This window comes from Cetorhinus maximus, chromosome 19 (genome assembly GCF_964194155.1).
Source record: "Cetorhinus maximus chromosome 19, sCetMax3.hap1.1, whole genome shotgun sequence".
NCBI lineage: Eukaryota > Metazoa > Chordata > Chondrichthyes > Lamniformes > Cetorhinidae > Cetorhinus > Cetorhinus maximus.
The window spans coordinates 70,791,383-70,818,223 of NC_135897.1; the positions used below are offsets into that span (position 1 = coordinate 70,791,383).

The 26,841-nt window shown below is 44.7% G+C and overlaps 1 protein-coding gene across 4 annotated transcripts in view; it reads left to right on the forward strand.

The window, feature by feature from the left end:
• Positions 1-26,841, forward strand: part of anos1b (anosmin 1b) — a 220,051-nt gene that overhangs the window by 153,454 nt on the left and 39,756 nt on the right. For all 4 annotated transcript variants that reach the window (XM_078564075.1, XM_078564074.1, XM_078564076.1 and 1 more), the window contains 4 exons: positions 1,323-1,530; positions 4,070-4,254; positions 11,019-11,148; positions 18,263-18,468. In XM_078564075.1, coding sequence (XP_078420201.1) covers positions 1,323-1,530; positions 4,070-4,254; positions 11,019-11,148; positions 18,263-18,468 — 729 coding nt within the window. The remainder of the gene's footprint in view (positions 1-1,322; positions 1,531-4,069; positions 4,255-11,018; positions 11,149-18,262; positions 18,469-26,841) is intronic.

Sequence of the window (26,841 nt, forward strand, 5' to 3'; positions counted from 1 at the left end):
AAATAAGACAATGCGCATCTAGAAAGGTTTGTTTATTGATTACCACTCATGTCTACAAGGATACTGATCTGTAAAGGTATAAGGGTGATGTGGGGCACTAATGAAGTATATTAGTGCACACGTCACACAGATCAGGAGACCAAATACAAAATCCTGACCTCAGTCATGTTCTCACTTAGACCCGACTATGCAGTGAGCATCTACTGTCACCTGGGCTGATGAAAAAAGTGCACAGTAGATAGCTTTGGTTACAGTAAAGAGCCAAGAATGAGTTGGGATGGAGAAGAATCCTGCTGAAGGATGACTTCCAATCTCAGTCCTTCCCAGATTGGCAAAGGAGTAACACATCAATGAGCACAGACCTTCACTCTCAGCTAGAGTTTGAGATCTATGGCAATGAATTGGGTAAAATTACAGGCCATTAAGTGTGTGGGTTTTTGTTTATAAAGAAAAATTATTCTGTTGAGTTGTGCTGGCCACTATTACACACTGCACAGTCAGTGAAATGCATGTTGCCAACTTTATAATGAGTAATTTCCAGGTTTTTGTACAAACCAATCTGCTTTGATTCCACTTAATTTGAGAACTAGACTAGTGTTCTTTATTTTTTTGTTAAAAGAAAACTTTCATCAAACACCTGCAGGTTTAACAGTTTAAAACAAATTATTTTTTGATAAAGATTCCATCAACTTCAAATGTGTCTTACCTTAGCATGGAAATATAAAAGCCAGTAAGTGAATTGAAACTCTTCTGCAGCCCACTGTTGTGGAGACTGACTCAGAAGACATTTCGTAAAACAGTGATAGCCCAATTCCTGTCTGCTTTACAGATTTTTAACTGTTCGATATTGGCAAATTTACTGCAACTGTCTTGAGTGGGAAGTCTGAAACAGATGCCTATAAAATCTGGATTGGGGACAAACAAGTCTGTGTGACAGCTGCATACTATTCACAATCTACCTGACAGTGGCTATTCACATCATCAGAGATCAACTGCCCTCTGGTGTCAGTATTAAATACCATCTGGATGGAAAATGCTTTAATCTCAGTTGCCTCCATACCAAAACTAAGCTGACCACCATAGACAAACATGATCTACAGTTTGCGGATGACCATAGTGTTGTTGCCCATTCTGCACGGGATTTACAAGCCATTCTTCAATTCTACATACAAGAAATTTGACCTGTCCTTGAATGTTGCAAAAACAAAACTCATATATCAACCCACACCTGGTCAGCCAAATATTCCACATCTCATATATGTTGAAGGAGCAGTTAGAAAAAGTTTGGTTATAATTCAGTGAATCTTGTTTTTGTATCCTAGAAGCATCATGAATGTTTGACGAGCTGTGAGTTTCTGAAATCCATTCAGATGGTGAAGCAAGGTGACTGCCCAGCACCACAGAAAGCCTGGGGCTTTGCAGCAGCCTGTGTCCAGAGCTGCAACTCAGACACAGAGTGCCCAAGTACTCGAAAATGTTGTTCTAATGGCTGTGGCCAGACCTGCCAAGCACCAGCAAATATGTTCAAAGGTAAAGAACAAATAGGCATAAGAAAAAGTCACTAAGAACACAGTTGATTTTTATTTTATACTTTTATGGGACTGTAAAATTCAGAGTAAGTATGTTGTACAACAGTTTAGGCCAAAATATATTTTTTGTAATTACTTTACATTCAAGAGCCTGTACATTTATGTATCGAGTATATGTTTTGTTTCTTGTTCAATTACTGTGTTACATAATTTGGTTTTGCAGAAATGTTAATGAGTTTGGGCTAAAACAATGCACAACGATCTATAATACATGCAAAGCAACCTTCCTTAGGAATAAATTGGGATAATTTATAAAAATCGACAATTAAACAGCAGGATAGAGATAAAACCTCAATGGGCAGAACTTTACCATCGGCGAGCGGGGTGGGGGGCGGGGTCCGCTCGCCAACATGTAAAATGATGCAAGATGATGTCAGGCGGAACCCCCGACGTCACCGCGCTCCATTTAAATTTTCAGGGAGGCGGGGGCACAGCAAAATCAGCTGCGCGCTCGCCGACCTGTCAATGGCCACTTGAGGCCATTGACAGGATCAATTAAGCAATTAAAGGACCTGCCCATCCAACCTTAAGGTTGGCGGGCAGGCCAGGAGCCCCGGTGGCAACTAGAAAAAACATGAAACCTCATCCACCGGCGGGATGAGGTTTCATGTAGGGTAATAAAGCTGTTATGTAAATTATGAATATGTCCCAACTCATGTGACATTGTCACATGAGGGGACATGTACGGGATTTTTCTCTTCTCTATTTTTAATATTTTTAAAAGTCGAGGCGATCTCCCTGAGGCTGCACTTAGCCTCAGGGAGATGAGTGCGCTCTTTCATGCGCATGCGCGAAAGAGCACACTCTCAATTTTAGGGATTCCCCCCTGCCCACACAGGGAGCGCATAGCGCTTCCCGGTGGACGTCATGCTGGGCGGGCCTTAATTGGCCCGCCCACGTAAAATGGCAGTGCGGCCCCGATCGCTGGCGGCGATCGGCTCCGCGCCCGCCCACGATTGGGTCAGGTCTGCCCGCCTGATGAACGGAAAATTCAGCCCAATATAGGTGAAAGGGTATGGGGATCAAAGGAGAGTACAATTAGATTGGTGGCTCATTGGGAAACACACTGATGCAGAATTGACGGACCCCCATGACCAGTTTCTATGAGTTGTTGACTTCTACTGGGCCCATTGCCATCAATGCCTCTTCTTATATAAAACAAGCTGATAACATTTACTTTTCAACCTGTTTTTGTTTTTGACGATCTGTTTGTGACAATTTTGGCAAAGTGCTACCAAAGCAAGATAACTTGAAGTACGCAAAGTTGGATTTCCAAAATTTGGAACACCTGAGGTTAAAAAAAGAAACCAATCCTATGTTAATAGCTGTCTCCACTGATCAACTTAGTTTCACTGGTCTCAATATCTCCACCATCCAGCTCCCCCCATGCCCTTAACACTCCCTAGTCAAACAAAATATATAGAAAACAGCCAGAAAATGGTCCTTCTAATTATTTTCCCCAAGTTCAGTCTTCAAAAATGGTAATTGGTAATGATGGTTTTAGAATATCTACTGTAATGTACTGTATCATTGTCTAGACAGAAGTCATAATGAAATAGCCCTAATTTATTTTATATTGGACTATTCATATCAATGGGTCGATTTTCTTGTGTCCGTGACAAGGAGCAGTGGATCTCCTAGGCATAGCAAATACTGTATTGTGAAATTGTGCAGGTGAGAGACCTGTAGAGGAACCCAATTTTCCTTCCATTAATTTAATGTTAGAAAAGCCACATGTGCGCCAACCCACCTAATTTTCTGATACAAACCAAGGAAAACCTCCTCTAGCATTTTCAAGATAGAATTCTCCCAAAGCAATGTGATATATCAACATATCGTCCATAACTGTGTCCCATAAAGCCTGTAGCTTGTTTGAGGGAAACCATATGACAACATGGCCTCTGACACCTCTCTCTCTCTCTCTGAAATAACTTATATAAGGCTCCTCTCTAAAATAACCTCACACCTCATAAAATTGCCTGAAATAGTATGTCACATATATCTCACTCATTAATTAAAAACACCAATAAAGATCTTGTCAGGATAATATTACAAACATTGTTTTATGGCTCTCTCATTACTACAGAAGCCATATAAAGACCCTGCCTGGATAATATCTCCATTTGAGGAGAATCAGCCTTTGACAGTAATAATCCGTTTTCTGCATTGCATGTGTATGAATGACCTATTTTCCACATTACACACTGTGTATTAGTAACCATCTGGTGCTATTTTTCTTATACAAGTCTCAGTATATGTACAATGCACACATCCCAAGTGCCTAGCTTGCCTTCCTCAGCGGAGGAGCAGGTATTTGAGGGTAAAGTAGTGATGGAAGAACTGATGCTTGTTCAGCATCTTGACTGCACTGATCTTTTGTACAGACACAACAGGTCTCCCATGTCTATGTTTGTCTTCATGTACTATATTTTAATGCTGTGAATACTGTTGTGTTTTTAAGACTTTTCTTTGTCCTTAAGGTGTCCCATTGAAGCCTAGGAAGGAATTGAGTTTCACAGAAGACAAAAATGGGAACCTAGCAGTTGCGTGGATGTCGAAGTTTAATATTTCTATGGAACCAGTATTTTATATATTGCAGAGAAGATGGAACTCTGGAATGTATCCAAGTGAAGATGATGCTAGCAAGTGGGAAACAGTTGCTTATGTAAGCTTGTCATATGAAACAGGCTTCTCAAACCAGGCACACACTCGATTCTTTTTGTTGAAATGGCTAAGAGCCAAATCATGTAAAGAAAAGATTCTAAAGATTATTTGCAGAGGTGCTTTAGATTCCCTTCTATAAGTTCTCCTCACCTGTCTAAGAAATTGAGAATGTACAATCTAGTTTTTTTTTAAAATCAACAATAGTTACAGTCCCTTGACTGGTAGTGAAGTGATTGGTTAACTGCATTATAAACAGCACAGGAATAAAAAAAAAGTGACTTTTTTTATTAAATGAAGCAGCTTTTCAACTTTTACTTCAAAATGTATTTAAAGGCTAATGACAAGCCTTAGGAAGCTCTGACTCTGCAACCCTGCGCTGAATCTCCTGAACTTCAAGCACTGGTACTGGGAAACCTAATTACAGGGTATTACTCTCTGGTACCTAACAACCTAGAGGGACAACTTGACCATGTGTGGTAGAGCAGTGACCTTCCTGAAGAATCTACATGCAAGTGACTTCGGGGCATGCATGGAAAAAGTCATCAGTAAGTGACCGACAGAATCACTGCTGTTCCATCTCAGCCCAGACTTTTGCTCCCCAGTCGGGTGAGCAGAGACAGGAGAATTCCCAGCTTTGCGAACTCAACCTTTAAAAATGGTTGCCCAGTTCCGATTTTCATTCCGGAGGTGGGGGGGTGGTGGTGGAGGGAACTGTATTAGAAGTCAGGCCCACCAGCCCCGGAAAGAGTGCAGAAGTTTGCAGGGTGGGAGGACTGCCTCTGTTGAATTTAATTTTAAAAATGATTAGAACAAAAAACAGCCCTCACCCCACACTCCCCCATGCCCCATCCATGCCAACCTATGCTACCTCATGCCTCCCACCTACTTCCCATGGCTCCTCAGACCTCCTGTGCTAACCCATGCCCCTCTACCCAACCCCATGGTCCCTCATACCCCCTATGCCCCCGCACATTCCCATGGCCCTTCATAGCCCCTATGCCAGCTTAGTGCCAATTCATGCCAACCCATGGTCCCCACCCACCACCCTTTGCTCTTACCCCCCTCCACACCAACCCACATAGTATCCACCATGGACAAACCGCAGGAGCCAAGCTGACATAAAATAATGAGCAGGGTTTTCCCTTCATTGGGCGGGCATGGTAGGTGGGCCCGGGAAATAGACCGCTGCCTGGCCCCGAACACGATTTCACACTGGTGGGCCAATTAATGCCCGCCCAGCGTGAAACATGGCTCCGCATTGGCCGAGAAGGGCCGAGCGGGGGCAGGGGCCTGTCAGCAGCTGGGTCCAATGGCGACCCGGCGGCCAGTTTAAAAGCGGCCCAGGCAGCCCCAGAGGACGTTCCCTGAGCCGGCACTACGGAGTGCAGCTGGACATGGCAGGCGGGAGGGCAGGTCGAGTGGGCACTTGGCCCCCCCGCTTCTCTGATGAGTGCATCGCCATCCTCCTGGAGGAGGTGGCTGCCAGGAGGGACACCCTCGTCTGCAAGGATGGGAGGAGGTGGCAGCACTGGTCAGCAGCCATAGTGTGGTGCGGCGCTCCTGGGTGCAGTGCCAGAATCATTTCAATGACCTGCTGCACTCAGGAAGGCTGAGTACTATGTTGGCATGGGTCAGTGTGCAGATGTGTTAAGGTCTGGCCATCCCCCCATGAATCTCAGGGGTGGTAGTGTCCGAGTGCCAACTGTCAATCATGCCGGAGCTGGCCAAGGGGGTGAGCCCTGGCTGCTTGGACTGAGTGCCCTGTGGCTCGAGGGCCACAACCTGGATGTGCCCTGCCAGGTGCTGCTTCTCAGCTGGGGTTGGCCAGGCTGCAATGATGCTGCCGGTACAGATTGGACGAATCAATGTTGCTCTGTTGTTCCAGGAGAAGACGGCCCACAACAATATAGAAAGGTTATGGACTGCTGGAGGCCCCACTGGCCTCCTAATCCTCTTGAGGTATGAGCAAGATGCCCAAGAGCTCAAGAGCCCACCTCTCCATGCCCCACGTGCAACGGGGGTGCCAGGAGAAGGTAAGGGTGCAGTGCATAGAGGTGAGAATTTTGGCTGGTGCAACCATTCTAGTGTAGTTTCTTCGTTGATGTGAGCCTCGAACCTGCAGTCCCCATTGATCATTGGAAGATGAGGGCACCATGATGCAGATCCCATTTGTCTCACCAGGGTGCCTGGCATGCGCAGTGACAGTGTGATGACTTTAACTAACGACATGTCAGTCTTCTGCCTTTTAGGTTCGCCAGCAGGCGTTTGCTATCCAGGCCCCGAAGGGCCACTCCTGACACCAGAGGACCACCGGGTATCATTTGCACCTGCGTCACACCCATTCTCTGAAGCAGGCACCAGCGCAGATACCAGCACCTCAGTGGGCATTAGATCAGTGGCTAGTATCTCGGTGCACATTGGTGAGGGCACTTTACAATCGCTTGAGGTGCAGGTGGAGGCAGAGAGTGCCCAGGGCTCCAGCAGTCGGAGGACTACTTGTGGCCTGTGAAGCTACGTCAAGATACTCTTCCTTGCCAGTGCCAGATTGTGGAGAGCGCAGCATGCCACCACAACCAGCATGCTCCCCCTGAATGGTCCAGGCATCAGGAGCACATCTTGAGAAGACCTATGGTCCTCTCCACCACCGCCCTTGTGGAGGCATGACTCATATTTTAATGCTTCTCTGCCTCTGTTCTTGGTTGGCAGAGAGGTATCATGAGCCACCTCTTCAACAGATAGCCCTTGTTACCCAGCAGCCATCCATACAGTTGGGCTGGAGCACCAAAGAGCCTCGGCACCTGGTAGTGTCTCAGGATATACGCATCATGGGAGCTGCTAGGGCACCTTGCAGACTTGCAGAATCTGCATCCTGTGGTCACACACTATCTGCATGTTTATGGAGTGGAATCTCTTCCTGTTGATGAAGGCACCCGGCTGACACCTTAATGGCCACATGTGGGTGGTCAATTGCACCCTGGGCGCAGGGGAACCCAGCAATCGCTGCAAAGCCTCTGGCTCGTTCAGCTTGGCTGGCCTCATTCATACGGTAAAGGATAAAGGGCAGGACCCGCTTAAACAGAGCTTCTGTCACCAGCTTGATGCAACTGTGGACAGCTGATTGGGAGACTCCACACAGACCCCCCACTGAGTCCTGGAAAGAGCCGGAGGTGTATAAGTTGAGGCCCACTGTGACCTTCAGACCCACTGGCATGGGGTGTCCACCCATACAGTCGGAGCTGATCTCAGGCCCAGTCTTCTGGCAAATGGAGGTCACAGTCTCCCTTGAGAGGTGGAGCCTCCTTTGGCATTGCACTTCAGACATGTGGGCGTTACTGCATCGCCGCCTGTAAACCCTGGAAGCAGGATAGTGGCGTCTTCTGCAGCCCCTTCTGCCTTGGACTGCCAGCTGGCCCTGTGCCCCTTGTGCCTGCACCTCTCCTCCCACAGGTCCCTCCCATGGAAGCTGCATTGGGACACCTGGCCTCCTCTCCCTTCTGCCCCTCTCTTCCTCCTCAAAGGAAGTGTCTCCAGCAGAGACCACATTCCCCTTTACCAGGGTAACGGAAGGCTGTCTGATACCTAGAAGGATCCACACGGTCTGAACCCTCCAGGGGCCTGGCAGACAGCAATTACTCCTGAAATGAAGCCTAGAAATGCTAAGAATGAAGCCTCGAACAGAGATGAAGCCACCAAGTATCAATAAGCAACTGGCTGCAAACTACCTCCAAAACTCCTCACTACTCACACTGGCAATGCTGCTGACCCTTTTTATCCCACCCTTGCATGAGGCTTGTGAAAATGTCAGCTGCCCGCCTGCCCGTTTTGCCCGTGTGATGATCAGAAAATCACACAGGCAAGGAAAAATCACCATCAATTGGTCTGTTAAGGGCCTTAAGTAGCCGCTTAATTAATGGCGGGCACCCATCCGACACCCATTTGTGCTCACTGAGCGAAATATCGCGCAAGTGCGCAATGACGACGGGACACTCATCTGACATCATCGCGCACTATTTTACTCCCGATTCGGTCAGGCACGCGCCCGCCTGTGGGACCAAAAATTGTGCCCAATGTCTCTCATGATGATATTACTATTTTGAACAAAAAAAAACACTCATTGATTTAAAAAAAAAAATAAATACATAGAAATTCCTTCAACTAGTCTCTTATGAAAACAAACATTTTTATTCTATAACCACTTGGAGCTGTCAGTCAAGCTACTCACTTAACGGGCACCCCACTGTAAAATCAGTCATTGCGGCTCAAATCCTATAACTATAGCCCTCAGGCTAATGTCAACACACAGAATGGAATGTCAAGCACTGTGTGTTTTTTTTTAACTCCACACTTTTTAAATTTAAAGCCCGGCAGAGTTAAATCCATTGACAGCTTTGACAGCTTCAATGATTTTTGACATTTCCAATGAGTGTTGACAGCTCTTTCACAGCCTCGACAATTCTTTGATAGCTTGACAGTTCTATGACAACTTTGACAGTTTCAATGAGTTTATGCACTTTTTACGCACAATCATGTTTACTTTTAACAATCCCAAAGACTGCCTTACCTTTCCAAAGGGTGCCTTACCTACCCCAAAGGGTGCCTAACCTCTCTCAAAGGTGTCCAGGGACCATACTCAAAGGGATATTTTACCTCTCCAAAGGGGTGCCCTGGCTCTCCAAATGAATCCAAGTTCAGACCAGCTCTTGCCTGGACTAATCTGCACATGCCTAGTTTCACACTTCTGGGCTACCAAAATCCCACTTCAGTGGAAGCAGCTAACGATTTAAATGGCCATCTCCTCCATATAACACACATGCGTGAACCCCCGCCTGACTCAAGCCCCTGTGAAAATAGGAATTGCCATGTTTGGGGTGGGATTTAGGATTTTTGGCCATTTCCGCTATTTTTGCCACGACAGAGAGCCTCTCTATCATGGCGAAAACCTGGGCCTCACTTTGCCTGTGCCGATCACATCATCCAGGATCTCGTGCTCTATTAAATCTAATACAAACCAATCCCCAAACGGCTGATCCTCTGCAACACAGTGCCATCTCACAGCAAACCTCAATCCTAATTTCAATATTGTCCTCCTTTGTGGCAGGTGGCACTCCCAAGAGGCTGCCCAGTGGTTTCAAGAAAAGGAACAGAAAGGCTGTTAAAATGACAATCGGGAGTTCACTCTGCATTCTTGATGCCTTCCAACCAACGGCATTTCTGCATCCTGAAAAAAAGTCATGGGCCACCTGCCTAAAGCAGGCCAGGACCAACTTTACATTCAAAAATTATGGCCAGTTATGTCCTTGCGTCGATAACGCAATTTTACCTCCGAAAACCAGGAGACCTGTACATTTTCACTCAGTGGCCAGACTACATGGGAGTCAGAAGAGTGGCCAGAAGCCGGCATGTATTTTTATTTAACTTTTTTGCAGATTTTTTTCTGTGAACCTGGAGGAGTGATGCTCCGCCCTGACCCCTGCAAGATGTCTTTGGACCTCTGCAGCCCCAACCTTGCATTTCCCTCCCAGTGTCAGGCACCGCCTGTCAAACTCCACCCTGTCAGCACTAACCTTATTCCAGGTTTCATTCCCTTGGGTCCCTGGAGTGCCATGCACTTGTCCAAGTCCTTCTCATCAATCCTGCCAGTTTCGGCAGGGAGACATCACTTCAAAATGTTATTCAGGGCGGTTGTTAAAACGTACATGCCTCACGTTCAACTGTCCACAGGAAATGCCAAGTCACCCCAAACACCACCTGCACATTACGCATCCCAAGTTATGTCAGGGCTACACCCGGAGCTGGGAAATGCCAGGAGTTATGGATTCTTTCCTATCAGTCTTCACCCCACCCACCTCAATCTTCCATATCTAGACTGGTGTCAGTCCTACCTACTGAGGAGATGTGCTTCAGCACTGGACATAATCCTGACAAGGGCCCCTGCTCCTGTAGAGTATTCAACATCTTTAGCCCCACCCCCTCCTTGCATACTTCTAGTGCCCCGTATACACAAGCAGTCCTGGTCCTGTCAAAGCAACTATCACCTTAACTCCTAGAACACGATAACTATGCATGACTGTCACTGCATTTACCTGCAATTATTGTGAACTCTTCATTATAACACGGTACATTCCTGAGAATGTGCGTAACCTTCTATGAAACAATATCTTTTAAAAATCTGTCCTTTCCCAGTGATATGCTTCCTTTTTCCCAAATGCCATCCCATTTCTATACCTCTTATGCCCACCCCACGCTGGTTGGCACTTTAATTACAATGTTAAAAATCTCACAATAGAAATTAATGGATCACAGTGTCCCAAAATTTTATAATTGTAGCAGAGTCAGAGCTGAGGCAGATTACCTTTTTTGTAATGTCCAGTGTTAGCAATGCACTGATTCAATTGACAAAGATTGAGATATTACATTGTATGTTGAACAGTGGGTTAAACACTTTTTACTGGCAATAATTTCCCTTGAAATCAGCACATCACAGCAGAACAGCTTTTTCTTAATAAACTTGACTGTACTCCAGCTATTTATTGATTGTTCCACTAAATATGCTAATTCGTAATAATGTGAAGATATTACCATTAAAACATTTAGTCATATTCTGATACAACATTTTAAAGACCAATTGACATTTAATTTTGAGATTGTACAAAGCCCATTAAATCTCATCATTCATCATTTTGGTCCCAATGGAGTTCAAAAATATATTGCAATGAAGTCCACAGTGAATAATTGCTCTTCATTTCCCCTTTTCCAATACCCCAGACAATAGAGGAGCATGTTGATCTGAAAAATATGAGACCAAACATATGGTACCAGTTCAGAGTAGCTGCAGTCAACATCCATGGAACTCGAGGTTTCACCACCCCCAGTAAACACTTCCACTCATCCCGAGGTAAGTGATTGCTGCTGAATGGTGATAACAAACATGCTTGCTTGTAATAGAGAGCCATCAAAGAACCCCTGCCCCCACCCACATAACCCCAGTCACATTCCAATCTGCAGAGAGCATTCAGACAACTGTGATCAATTTTCATCAACACTGGAATTGAGAAAATTATGGTACACTTATGAATGTTACAGTCTACATTTTTTTGCATGTTTTGTAAACACAGAATAAAATTGGCTAAGTGTGTTATTGAGATTTACTGACAGAAGATCTTTACTTTCCCAGCTTTCCTTTATGTTTTAAAACACTTGGTGGACGGAGGAGGTGGTGAAAAGTGCCAATTTTTGATCTTGTTGTTATGACCTTGAATGCATTGCAAGAAAGGGTGGTTGGATTCAATTGTAACTTTCAAAGGGAAAGTGGACCGATACATGAAAATGAAAAGCTTTCAGGACTATGGGACTAATTGGATCTCTCTTTCAAATATCTAGCACAGTCACAATGGGCTAAAGTCACGATGGGCTGAACGGCCTCCTTCTGTACTGCAACATTCTGCGATTTAGAGTACTTCCTCAGGAATACTGGGAGGACAGTGAAGAAGTTTGACAACTGTTTCTACCACTACTTCCACTTCGTCATCACACCCACTGCTCCTGACTTCACCCAGTCCCTATCCCCTACTCGCCCAGCTCCTGACCACTCAACTTCCCCTCCTGATCCCAATATAACTGACATTGTTAAATGGCTCCGTTTCAAAACCACAGACTTTTCAGAACAGGTTGTTGGATGTGGATTGGCTTCTTCCGTGAAATGGAAGTTCTTAATAAAGATTTCTTTTCTCGCCTTTGTAGTTACAGAGCATCAGCCAGGCAGGGAAAAGCCTCAAGGAAGAACTGAGTAATTGTAATATATTGAGTTAACACAGCATGGCGCGGGTATGCGCTCCACTGTGTAGCCTCTTCACTTATTTGTCCTGTATTTCCACTCCTATTTTACCCCACTCTATCCTAATCAGGAAAACGACATAGTTAAAGCTCTTCCAGTGCAAAGAACTGCATGAGATCTGGTTGGCGGTGACTAGCTTTCTCCCTCACTGTGACAAAGTGCCTCATTTTTGCTTCTAACTTTACCCTAAGTGTCTGGCTCAAATCAGATCCACTACCTGTGGCAGATCTTGGGAGTAAGCCTCCAGTAGGCCACCTTCCAAATGTGTGTTTTTTTTTAAATTAATTCTTCAACGTTGATTTGAAAATGGGTTATTTTGGAAATAAAACCCCTAAGAAAAGCAAAGGAGGTGATTTTAACCACTCAGGGAAGCAAGAGAAAATCATCCAGGATACTTCCCCACACTGGTCCTGACCTGCAACGATATTAAACTGCTCGACTAGGCAAGCCACAAAGGCCCAAAGCTGGCAGAGTCCTTTTTAACATAGACATGTTGGGTCCCAATGGCATCAAGGATACACAACTACAATTTTTACTAGGGAGCTTGAGCAGGAAGCGGCATTGAGTTTCCTGCCAGGTCAACCCAGTAAGGCAGTGGTTCAGGAGAAATCCGAAAAGGTTAAATGTTATATTTTTGTTTGCTTTCCTTGTGGAACCAGGGGGAGCAGGGCGAGTTCCTCTGGCCTCCTCAAAAGATTAGGGGCAGGGTTTTCCGGGCCAGCCTGCCACGGGAATCATCGTGGGCAGGCGGGAAAATTTGACGGACCAGCAAAAGGCCCGTTGGCTTTGGGAGGGAATTTGGGTGTGGAAAATCCGGCGCTTACCCCTCAACCACAACCCCCCTGATTGTGGTACCTCCACAGGATGACCAAGCAGCTGAGATTTCTACTTTATAGCTCAAAACATTGCTCACCTGCCCAAAATAAGCCCAGAGTTAAAATCGAAGCCGAACGGTGCAGTGCACAAATTCAAAGTTGAGTACATTCCATTTATTGCTGTTCTAAAATTGTGCAAGGTAGCAAATAATATTTTCAAGATATTATTTTATTTTCCGCACTCTCTCTTTTCTTTTCCCCTTTATTTCTTCCCACTCTCGCATCCATCCCTTGCATGTGTCTAGTTCATTTCCAAGCAAAGCACATCATAAAAAGTAGAACCAATGGGTAGAATTTAATGGGGGGGGTTGGGGGATTGTGGGGGGGGCCGTGGTGGTGATGTCCAGCAATGTCCACCACCAACCCCATTGACCCGATATCCAGGGCCCATTGGGAATTAAGTCCCTAATTGACAGCAGGATCCCTGCCATCAGGGCTCCCAGCTCCACAGGGGACATTTAATTCCAGGACTTGCCCCAGTAGGGTGGAAATCCCGCCCCAGAGAGCTGCCAGCCAATCAGAAGCCAACAGCTCTCCTTTACCAACAGCGCCGGTAATTCATTTGGGCCTTCACCAGAGGTCATCGTGGGGATCCCTGGAGGAAGGTAAGTAAGGGTGGCATGAGTGTCAGGGGGAGAGGGGTGTCAGAGGAAGAGGCATGGGGGAGGGATGTGGCTCAGCAAGCCTCCCCACCCCCGGGGGAGAATTTTCTCCCCATTAGGCAGGCAGAGGGAGGAGGCAGAGTCGGAGCCTGCGCTCTTTCGCACATGCGCACAAAAGAGCACAGAAATCTCCCTGAGGCATGGAGCTGCCTCAGGGAAATTAATTTAAGAATAAAACATTGCAAAAAAGAAAAAAAAATTACTCAGACATGTCCCGTCATGTGACAGTGTCACCTGAGCTGGTACATGTTTATGTATTTTAATAAAAAATGTTATTTAGTTTATAAACCCTTCATGAAACCTCATCCCGCCCCTGAATGAGGTTTCACGAGAAATGCGAATGCCACCTGGGCTCTTCATCTGCCCGGCAACCTTAAGGTTGGACGGGCAGCCCAGACAATTAGTTCAATTAGGCAATTAGTGGCCTTAATAGGCCTTTGACAGTTCAGCAGGCGCACAGCCGACTCTGGTGCGTGCCCGCCGAACTGAAGATCGGAATGATGCGCGGTAACGTCGGGATGCACACTCGACGTCATCGCGTGACATTTTATGCGCCAGTGTGTGGGGCCCATCCCCGCACGCCAAACGGAAGATTCTGGCCCTGATGCCGGATTCTCCAATCAGGCACAGACTCTGCTGAGCTGCAAGCAAACCCGACTTCACTTGTTGGTCTCCTCACATGGCAAGTTCTCCCCTGCACCCCACTTATGGGCTTCAATTGGTGTCCGGGCAAGAAGGCTGCCCGGAAGCCTTCCCCCACCCCAACTGGATTTAGTCAAGGGGAGGTAGGCAGGCGATGGGTCTCCACCCTCCCGGCCAGTCAAAGGGCTCCCCCACACCTCAGAACTCGCCTCCGGGGTGGGGGTGGGTGGGGGGAATTAATTCCACCCAAAGTATCTGTGACAGACACAGTATTAAAGTTTCATCATGTTTATTTGCTACAAGTTTGCATGTACAGTTTTGCTCCATAGATTGGGTGGGAAGTGGGGGTATAGCAAGAAGGCCAGCCAGGACAAAGCTGCTAAAGAATTTCAGAATCAGAAACAGTAGTCAGCTGACCAGCTGGTTCTACAGACTTTTATATGAATAAGAAAATGGCAGGTCAGAGGTTTCACCCTGCAGCCTCCCACATGTAACCCCAAAAGTCCTCCTGATGAAAGACAAGCCCATTCTGATAATATGGTGAAGAAAAGATACAACTGACAACTGAACATTTTGGGCCACAAACTAGAGCAGGCCTTGGTGTTATCAAAGGTTTATCATTTTTCTTAATATAAAATAGACCTTTGTTCCAGCAACGATGCTTTCCTTTTCATCAGATGAAACATTTACCCCAAGGTTAAAGGGCTAGAGTTCAGCCTGACTTGAATGAGGATCACAGCTCAAACAGGTGCATTAGGATTTTAGCAGAACAGTACTGATTGAAGAAGTCTCCTTGTTTACTATAAAAAGATTTCATTGATTGTTAGCCTAGTTTTCAAAAAAAAAGTTAAAACCCCAAGTCATTTTGCTATTTGCTGAAACACCATTCAAACAAACTCTGCCAGAGGGAAAAAAAACAGCAGCAAGAGGCCAAGCCTTGAAGTTTGATTTGTGACAATAGGCCACTGTGAGGACCTAGTGCCCTTGTCCAAGTGATGAAGGAGCTGTCAGCCTTTTATTCCTCAACGCAAGCTGATAAATCAGGGGAAAAAAAACATCAGAGAGCCAACGCTGAAATTCACTCACTTAGTTTGGCAATATTGGATTTCCTATGACTTTGTGTGTGCTCCAAACGGCCCAGCAGTCATCCTCATGAGTTTCAAAAAAACATTGTCTCAGCCAGTAATCTACCATGAGGATAATTAATTACAAAACCATTGAGGCATTATATGTATGTTTACTTTTAGATTGTTCTGCGTACTGGCTTGTAAATTCACTGCAGTCAGTAATTTATTGCACCATACAAAATCATACCTCATGAGGAGAAAAAGAAATATCATAATAGTCTAGTCAAACTTATCTGTAATAATAAGATGTGATCATATTTGTGATCTTAGCTGTACGCACAGGCCAATGCCATAAAAATAATGGAGTCAATTGTGAATCACCATCCTCACCTTTATATTCACAGACTAATATTTTATGATTCTTAGGATGTGGGCATCGCTGGCTAGGCCAGCATTTGTTGCCCATCCCTAATTACCCTTGAGAAGGTGGTGATGAGCTGCCTTCTTGAAACGCTGCAGTCCCTGTGGTTTAGGTACAGCCACAGTGCTGTTAGGGAGGGAGTTCCAGGATTTTGACCCAGCGACAGGGAGGGAATAGCGATATATTTCCAAGTAAGAATAGTGAGTGGCTTGGAGGGGAACTTCCAGGTGGTGGTGCTCCCATGCACCTGGTGCCCTTGTCCTTCTAGATGGTAGCAGTTGTGGGTTTGGAAGGTGCTGTCCAAGGAGCCTTGGTGAGTTCCTGCAGTGCATCTTGTAGATGGTACACACTGCTGCCACTGTGTGTTGGTGGTGGAAAGAGTGAATGTTTGTTAATAGGGTGCCAATCAAGCTGGCTGCTTTGTCCTGGATGGTGTCGAGCTTCTTGGTTGATGAGCTGTACTCATCCAGGCAAATGGAGAGTATTCCATTATACTCCTGACTTGTGCCTTGTAGATGGTGGACAGGCTTTTGGGAGTCAGGAGGTGAGTTACTCACCACATGATTCCTAGCCTCTGACCTGCTCTTGTAGCCACAGTATTTATATGGTTAGTCCAATTCAGTTTCTGGTCAATGGTAACCCCCCAGGATGTTGAGAGTCAGGATTGAGTAATGGAAATGACATCGAATGTCAAGGGGCGATGGTTAAATTCTCTCTTGGTGAAGGTGGTCATTAACTGGCACTTGTGTGGCGTGAATGTTACTTGCCACTTGTCAGCTCAAGCCTGGATATTGTCCAGGTCTTGCTGCATTTGGACATGGAATGCTTCAGTATCTGAGGTGTCGCAGATGGTGCTGAACATTGTGCAATCATCAGCGAACATCCCCACTTCTGACCTTACGATGGAAACAATAAGATGGTTGAGCCTAAGACATTACCCTGAGGAACTCCTGCAGTGATGTCCTGGAACTGAAATGATTGACCTCCAACAACTGCAACCACCTTCCTTTGTATTAGGCATGACTCCAACCAGTGGAGAGTTTTCCTTCTGATTCCCATTGACTCCAGTTTTGCTGGGGCTCCCTGATGCCACACTCGGTCAAATGCTGCCTTGGTGTCAAATGCAGTCATTCTCACCTCATCTCATACAAAATGTCTTCCCAAATCTACTCCTTCTGGTCAAACGTTTTGTGAAGAATTGAAGCTAAGGGATTGAAATTGATCTGTGCCAGCAGTGTGAAGCCGGCTCTTATCAAATTGGCAACCGATTTTTCATCATTCCTGGTCTTCTTTCCGCTGAAGTTCACAGGACAATGGTTCAAACACTTTTTGGAGACTTGTTTCCGAGTCTCACTGTCACTTTTACTTGCTTTGAAATTAAAAATCTTGGCAATACTTTCCAAGTCAGTGGAAAATAAAAACTGGCGCAATGTATAACAGGCCAGTTATATGAGCCCGTTTCGCATTGCAGGGGTAGACAAATTTCACCCATATTTGTTTTATGGCATTAGGGAAATCATACAATGAAAAATAACCTTGCGAGCCTCCTTCTTCCATTGACTGTGAACAATCTACTGTATCAATCTAGTCTGTCATGGATTGTACTCATAAAATTAAAACTGCTCCTCAACTTCCCCAAAAAATTGCAGAAACGCTTCACCAAGCTTGTATGTTCTCATGGCCCTCTGTCATTTGTCTCTATATTATGCTTTCACAGAGCACTGACCCTTGTTCTGCTATTAACACCTTCTGCTATCTTACCTTGGTGCCATTGTCAGCACCTTCATTCTTCACCACTACCATTAACGTTCCCTTTATCTTGTGCCCATGACATCTTTGTCAACCTCTCCTTAGCTCTCACCTATCCCTGACCTTCTGTCTTGCTCCACCTGCTCCACCCCGTCTTAAATAGTATAAAATCCATCACATCACGTTTCTACTTCTCCTTAGCTCCGAAGAAGAGTCATATGAACTTGAAACATTGACTCTGTTTGTCTCTCCACAGATGCTGCCAGACCTGCTGAGTTTTATCAGCATTTTTTGTTTTTGTTTCAGATTTCCAGCATCCGCAATATTTTGCTTTTATCTTGCATACTCTTTATTCAGACCTAGTCAATTGTACAGAGGAACTATAATCTGCCAAGCAATGCTTAATCCTCTTGGTCCAACATCTCACAAAGGAGCAGTGTTACGACATTGTCCGGGTTCCAGTGTCAGGAGACTGGAAATAGTAGAACCAACTCAAATAATTCACTTTTTAAATTTTAGTTCAAGATTCCACCTCAGGACTTGTCATGAAAATTATTGTGTTTAAGGCATCCTTTCCTTCAATCTGATTTGGCTGATAATCCCAAGCAGTAGCTGAGAATTTAATGCAGTGACCTGGGACTTCTAGGTCAGGAGTTTTATGACACTTTGTACACAAACAAGTCTCATCCAGTCCTTTTATTCGATTGCATTCTCCGTGTAGATTTTTCTTAATTCTCCACTATTTAACATCCCTTACAGATCCTTCTCCACCAGGTGCACCTAGAAATTTGCAGAAAGGCAACTTCACTGCAAGCCACAACGGTGTTTTCAGTCTTATAATTCACTGGGATCCACCCCAAGAGGAAGATCTCTTCATTCACCATTACAGAATTTACTGGAGTCAGTGGGTTTCCAGGAAAACTGTTTTTCTCACAAAGAAAGAAAACTGGAAGATAATTGAAGGAGTAAGTATAAAATTGGGTCTAAAGTAGCTGTGCCTCTCTGTGTTTGAAACCCTAATGGAAAATGCTTTCCAGGATACAATTCATTATTGTATCTCTGGGCAGGATTTTCCCTGCAGGCTTCGGAACCTTCCAACTTGGTCAAATGGGGGAGCAAAACCCCGCATTGCGTGGGGAAGAGTCACCCAGCTGTGATTTTCCCCGATATGGCCAATTAACGGTCAGAGAACAGGCTTGGCATCCAATTAAGGGCACTGGGTGGGCTCTCTAAGTTGGGTGACCAGTAGGTGGCCTTCCAGCAGCAAGCTGCCTTTTCAGGGAAGTGAAAGAAAGGGTGCCCAAAGATGGAGGCGCCTCTCCAAGCTTTTTGACTTTAGGTTAGTAAATGGCTTTAGCAGCCAGGCAGGGAGAGAGAGGGCTGGAGCCCTACCCCCCAAAGTCTGCCATCTGGAGGCCACCTCCAGACAGTTACACTCTTTCCTGATGCCTCTGGGGACCTGGAGGTTGTCCAGACAGCCTCAGATAATAGCCTTTAACAAGGTCAATTGGCTACTCACCACTTTCCCGGGAGCAGGATGGAGCAGGGAAGCTGGCTGGCAGCATGAATTAACGCATCCATCGGCATTCATGCTTGCCCCCATCAGGACCTAAAAGTTCAGTCTTCTGTATCTGTCCAGGAAATACTGAGTGCTGCACCAGGCATTTTCTGGGTCACTGGTAATAAAATGTGGACAAGGTTGCAGTAAGTATATTACAACATTCTTTGATCTGCTTTTTCCCTTCCATCATTTTTGTGCAAGGATAGAACCCTGTCCTGCTAAAGACTCGATCATAGGTGGTGACATGGTGGTATGGGAGGTGGTGGTGTAGTGCTATTGCCACTGGACTGGTATTCCGGACATCCAGGGTAATACTGCAGGGACCCTGGTTTGAATCCCACCACAACATAAGTTTGAATTCAATAAAAATCTGGAATTAAAAGTCTGGTGATGACCTTAAAAAAACCATCTGGTTCACTGATGTCCTTTAGGGAAGGAAATCTGTTGTCCTGACCTAATCTGGCCTCCTTGTGACTCCAGACCCACAGCAATGTGGTTGACTCTTAAAATGCCCTCTGAACACAAGGGCAATTAGGGCTGAGCAATAAATGCTGGCCTAGCCAGCGAAGCCCCCATCCCATGAACGAATTTTTTTTTAAAACTCCGGCTTCATCAAACAAATTGAACAAAAGTGATGGATGGATGTTTTGGCATGAGATGATGCCTCAGGTATAATGTTAGCTCACAACTGGAAAGCACTGTTTAGTTTGAATATGGCAACAAATCTCTTTTGTACTCTGGATAAATTCCTGTTGTTGTGGCAGGTTCGAGGCTTGCACGTTTCAGTTGGGTCACAAGTTAAATGAAGGGACTCAGCACTGGGAAAGGACAGTTCAACACCTTGATAGTTCCCTGGATCACCAGCTGCTATTCAGGACACTCAGGTCATTAGGCATGAGAGCAGGGGTTATACTTTGTCCCACAGAAGGCAGCTGTGGATCTGATCCTTTTCTCTGAGGAGGTCAGGGAAGGTTGAGTAACAAAAGGTGAAGGCATCATTGCAAACTCCTGCAAATCTAGCATTGGCATTATGGACATATTAATTGTTGTCACATACTATCTGCACATTGAGGGAGTGGGATCCCTTCCTGTCAAGATAGCTCAGTAGGCACACTCAATGCAGTGGTATATGCCATTGATTATTAGTACCAGCTGAATGCATTCAACAAATTTATACACTAATGTGTGATTAGTGTATTTTTTAATCTTTCCTTATATGTACACTACATACTCAACATTGAGCAGTCTGTAACAACTGACAGTGGGAATGGCTCCGTACGTCTTTTTAAATTAAAACTATAAGGAGATATTGGGTTGCCCAGTGTCATCAAACAAAAAGTGCCCCCTGGTGGTTGTGGAGTGTGGCTCCCACATGTGCAGTGCAGAGTGGGCTGGCTGTCTCATCTAGGGAAGCGCTCACGGAGGAGTGCTGAGAGCAGCAGGAGGATCACCCAGGTAGAGCTGCAGTTTAAGGCTGACAGTATGCACCAAATGAGTTTTTCTTATTCTGTCACAAGTTGTGAGTGTCACTGGCAAGGCTAGCATTTGTTACCCATCCCTAATTGGCCTTGAGAAGGCGGTGCACCGACTTCATGAACTGCTGCAGTCTGTGATATGGAGGTACACCCACAGTGTGGTAAGATAGGGAGTTCCAGGATTTTGACTACGACGGTGATATATTTCCAAGTCAGATGGTGTATATTTAGAGGGGAACTTGCAGTTGGTGGTGTTTCCCTGTGCCTGCTGCCTTTGTTCTTCTTCTTGGTAGGGAAATCATGTTTAGCCAATTTATTGGAGTTCCTTGAAGAAGTAACAGGTGCTGTGGATAAAGGGGAACCGGTAGATGTGCTTTACCTAGATTTTCAGAAGGCATTTGATCAGGTGCCTCATCAAAGGTTATTGTGGAAAATAAAAGCTCATGGTGTATTGGGTAACATATCAGCATGGATAGAAGATTGGTTAGCTAACAGGAAACATAAAGTAGGCATAAATAGCTCATTTTCTGGTTGGCAGGATGTGTTGAGTGGTGTGTCACAGGGATCAGGGCTGGGGCCTCAACTCTTCACAATTTATATAAGTGATTTAGATGAAGGGATCTATGGCATCATTGTTAAATTTGCTGATGACATAAAGGTAGGTAGGGAAGTGAGTTGTGAAGAGGACGTAAGGAGGCTACAAAAGGATATAGATAGTTTAGGTGAGTGAGCAAATGGAGTATAATGTAGGAAACTGTGAAGTTGTTTATTTTGGCAGGATGAGTAAAAAAAGAGGCATATTATCTAAACGGTGAGAGATTGAAGAGCTCTGAGATGCAGAGGGATCTGGGTGTCCTAGTGCATGAATCGCATAAGGTTAATATACAGGTGCAGTAAGTAATTAGCAAAGCTAATGGAATTTTATCATTTATTGCAAGGGGAATTGAATACAAGAGTAGGGAGGTTATGCTTCAGTTATACAGGGCATTGGTAAGACCACATCTGGAATACCGTGTACAGCATTGGTTTCCTTATTTAAGGAAAGATTTAAATGCATTAGAAGCGGTGCAGAGAAGGTTTGCTAGGTTAATACCTGGAATGGGCAGGTTATCTTATGAGGAAAGGCTGCATAGGCCTTGTATCCACTGAAGTTTAGAATAGTAAGAGGCAACTTGATTAAAACATATAAGATCCTGAGGGGACTTGACAGGGTAAATGTGGAAAGGATGTTTCCTCTTGTGGGAGAATCTAGAACTCGGGGTCACTGTTTCAAAATAAGGGGTCATCCATTTAGGACAGAGATGAGGAAAATTTTTTTCTCTCAGAGGGTTGTGAGACTTTGGAATTCTCTTCCTCAAAAGGTTGAGGCAGAGTCCTTGAATATCTTTAAGGCAGAGGTAGATAGATTCTTGATAAGCAAGGGGTGAAAGGTTATCAGGGGTAGGCAGGAATATGAGGTTAAAATCAGATCAGCCATGACCTTATTGAATGGCGGAGCAGGCTTGAGGAGCCAAGTGGCCTACTCCTGTTCCCAATTCGTATGTTGCAAGTTGTGAAAGTGCTGCCACAGTACGAATTCAATCTTATTCAAAAGAGGGGAGATTTTAAATATTTAAGTAGGCCCACCCATCTCACTAATATCTGTATGTAAATGCTTATTAAAAGCATTATTAAAACACTCTACATGTAGCACTTTCATATTCTGGGTATTATATAGTAAATAATTTAGATGGTTGGGTGGGGTGTTCCATGATTGCTAATCCATTTGAAAAGGGGTCCTTCCACCAAACAAGTTTGAAAACCACTGACTTACATTATATTATTTAGCCTCTCTCACATGTTGTCCAGTCCCTGCAACACCCACCAGTTGTGGAAGGCCTTGGGCATACCAGCAAACACTTCATGCACCATCTGAAGGGCCACCCAGGTGCAGAAAAGACCATAGAAGAGAGGCAGGCGACCAGACCATGGCCACATAGACATGTCCAAACAAGAGCTCTGGACCACCTTGGCCAGGCCCAGGAACCGATCCATGAGGAGATCCTCTGACTTGTCCACAGCCTGACTCCACATGAGGTGGCCAAACATCAAGAATGTGGAATGTCTCTCTAGGCAATGATGGAGCCAGTTCCAGAATTTTTATCTGCGAGCATATTTTTATGTAACTTTGGAAACTGATAAAATGATTCTTGATATTTCAAAGGCCCTTAAAACAAACACCGCTAAAGTATTCCTACTGCACCATCAAAAGGCTTCAGAGAGCCTCAGCTGCACATCTGTTTAAAAGATAAACATATGAGAATAATTTGTAGGATCACGTAGCTTTCAGTTACCGCAATGTTGTTTTCACGCCTGTTGTAATGCTGTTTGACCCGTGTCAACTGGGAAGAGTTGAAACGTTACGGTCAAGACTGATACTTGGTGCAATTGTCCTGTTAAGCTGAGGGGGTGTTCAAACAGCACTAAAGTCAGAGATAATTTTAGATTACTGTGTGAAGAAAAGTCTCATTGTTTCAGTCAAATTGAACAAAGTGTTGAAAAGAAAACCTAATCAATGCTGTACCTGGTAGTAGTCTGAGAGCAGTAAGGCACAATGCCACGGAATGGTGGATAGGGCTTTACGCTTGTGATTTTCCACACAATGAGTTAGCTGTCTCAGCCAAGGTATCGAGAGGAGGAGTAAGTCAGAGAATCAGCTATACTTTTTGACACATCTCCTAGAACAGGCTTGTTCAAGCTTAATGCGTGGGGGGGGGAAACCACATTTAAAAAATCTTCCTCACTCAAGGGGCCGGTTAGCAAATTTCGGAAGAATAAACTTGGGCACAACAAACATGAATTTCAAAATAAAACTGAGTTATGAAAAGAAACACCTTGGTTAGCAAAAAAACAATGAGTAATAATAAGGTGAGTGTGTGTGTGTATGTGTCCGGTTCACTCCCAGTCTCAGTGTGCTCACTCACTGACCCTCACCCACTGTGAGAGTGCATGATGGTGCATGTGGGTGAGGATGAATGAGAACCTTGATACTGGGAGTGAGACAGACTTATGGGCACACTGTGCCCCTGCAAGCACGTTCTGCTCACACACACACTCTCTCTCTCTCTCGCTCTCTCACATGCCTCCCCCCTCCTCCCCCCAGAATTCTCTCTCACCCAGCCCCTACAAATTCCCACAACCCCCACACTCTCTCACATGCCCCCCCACACTCTCTCACATGCCCCACCACACTGTCTCACCCACAGCCCCCCCCACACTCTCTCACACCCTCCCCCCTCGCACTATCTCTCCCCCTCACTCTCTCTCTCAATGCCGTCCTCACACTCTCTCTCAACCCCCTCCCCCTCACACACTCTCACCCACTGCCTTCCACACAGTCTCCAGTCACTCACTTCCTCAGGCACTGCCCATGCCGCCTCATGTTCCACTTCAACCCGCCTGAGCCCCACTCAAAATTACCTGAGCCCAGTCTGAGCTGTCTGGACCCCGCCTCGGCCTACCTGAGCCCCACTCTGGCCCACCTGGACCCCGATTCGATTTGCCTAAGCCTTGCTCTGGCTGTCTCATGCCCCGCTCTGGCAGATAACCGGGCCCCGCTGCCCAGTACCTCCACCCGCTTGTCCACATTCCCCGAGCCCTGAGCTCACCGCTGCTGGTTTTTGCTGCTCCTCCGATCACAGATTTTTTTCCTCTGATTTGAGGAGCAGCTCCATGCAGAATCTTCCATTCAAACTCACCTGTTTGACCAGCATTTCGAAACTGTCTCCGGGGGCTGCATAGAGGGGCCTGTCCTAGAAAGAGTTCAGCACATGTTGGAGCTGATAAGTGAGACTAGAAAAATACACTAAGTTTCCTCCTGCCTCAACAACAAAAAAAAATGAAAATGAAGGAGGAATGGCTTTCTGAGTACAATTATAATCATGAATTGGGGAATCCTGCTTTCTGGTTTTCACAGCCATGGTATTGCTGCAAGTCACAGGCATAGTGATAATGTCACCAGACTGGCAATCCAGAGGCCCAGGTGAATTCTTTAGGAACTGGGTTCAAATCCCAGCATGCCAGCTGGTAGAATTTGTATTCATAAATAAATTTGGAATTGAAAAGCTAGTCTCAGTAATGGTGACCATCGTTGATTGATGTAAAAATTCATCTGATTTACTAATGCCCTTTAGGGAAGGAACTCTGCCATCTTTGTCTGGCCTGCATGTGACTCCAAAAGTTTGACCCTTAACTGCCTAGCAAGCCACTCAATTTAAGGGCACTTGGAGATGGGCAGCAAATGCTGGTCTTGCCAGTGCTGCCCACATCCCATGAAGAATAAAGAAATATTGTCCTCTTATAATTAAAGTTTTCCTCTGTGGTCCCTGTGGTCTATTGGAAGTTTGTTTCTCCGTATCACCTTTCAGAGTATGGTTAATATTTTCTTATTTTGGCTAATGTATAACTGAGAGATCAGTTATAAGTGAATGAGTTATTTTCATTAACTGGAGTGACACAGATCAGTTTTGTTTTGGATACTTTAGTCTTCATACTTTGAACAGATCTTCAACACTAGTTTCTTGAAACAAAAGAGTCATTCTTGAGTGTTAACTAGCTAACTAGCATAAAACAAAACTATTTCCTTTTTATGGTTTATTTTATTTGGATAGTTTTCAGCTCCATTCTCTTTCTTGTCTAGCCTTAGGAAGTTATGGATGATGCAGTTAGCCTTAAATTTCATGTTTAATTTTGCTCTCAATGAGATGTATATTGACATAGCTCATATAATCAATGCTTGCATTAGATAATTGTGTGGCATTGTGCCAAGTCTGATTACTGGCTAATTTGTATATTAAAACCCTGCTGTTTTGTAGATTCAAATAGAATAAAGATGACTAGAGACCATCTTAAAGTAATTTGTTTTCAAGAATAATACTTTAAACGATTTGAGGAAATTCCTCATAATAGTTCATGAATGAAAGCCATAGTGCCCAGTCTCTAACAAAGCACAAATGTGATAGACTTAATTGCAGAGTATTCCATACTAACTTGATCAGCAACATCCAGGTTGGTGGTTCAGCCAAACTCAAGTCAATGGAGTTCATTCCATGGCTGCTTTTAGTAAGAAACCAGCTAACTAGTTTTGTCCAGGATCTTACATATTTTGTAAGGTCTGCTTCTGTTATACTTTTTTTTAGATTAACTTGCTGAATTAATAATTCTAAGAGATTATGGATCAATGATTTGCAAATTGCAATATTTAATCTCATGTGCTATTTATCCACTCACTCTGCAAACCTGTTTATGTCTTCCTGTATTTTAGTGCAGTTTTGCTAATTACCCAATTTGGTATCATCTGTGACTTTTGACACCATACTCCAATTTCTTCTTCTTTATTCTTTCATGGGATGTGGACTTCACTGGTTAGGGCAGCATTTGTTGCCCATCTCTAATTGCCCTTGAACTGAGTGTCTTGCGAGACCATTTCAGAAGGCAGATAAGAGTCAACTATATTGCTGTCGGCCTGGATTCACGTGTAGGCCAGGATTGGGGAAGGATGGCAGATTTCCTTCCCTAAAGTGAACAGATGGGTTTTTGCAACAATCGATAATAGTTGTCATGGTCACCATTACTGAGACTAATTTTCAATTCCAGATTTTTTAATTGAATTTAGTTTCCACCAGGTGGAATTTAAACCCATGTCCCTAGAGCATTAGCCTTGGTCTCTGGATTATTAGTCCAGTGACATTACCACTACATCGTCATCTCCCCCTTAAAATCTAAATCATTCCTGTGTATGGCAAACAATGGTCCCAACACGAAACACTGCATACACCACTTCCCACTTCTTGCAAGTCTGGGAAACTGCCCTATATTTTCTGTTTCATAGCTAGATTCCAATCCATTCTGCTACCCGTTGACCTATTGTCAGGGCACATGCCCTAACATTCAATGCCAGCCCAGCACTGTCTGTAGCTAGGTTTCCATTATCCCTGTTATATCTGTTTCTCCACTTCTAACTATTGCTTCCAATTCTCCATTTTTTGTTCATTGTGCTTTGTATTTGTTCTACAGGAAATTTAGTCTGTTCCCATTTTTCATTATTCCTGCTTTATTTTTAACAAGATTTTTACTGGCACTTTCTATCAAGTTTTCTGTTTCCTGAGTTATTGTGTTATCTTTATCTCTTTTTGCACATTTAGCTTTGCTCTTATCCCTTTTTCTTATATTTAGATTGCTATTATTTCCACCCAAACCATTCCCCCTTTCTTAAATTTAAGGTTTATTCTACAGGTCTATTTATCTTTTCTTTTACAATCTTA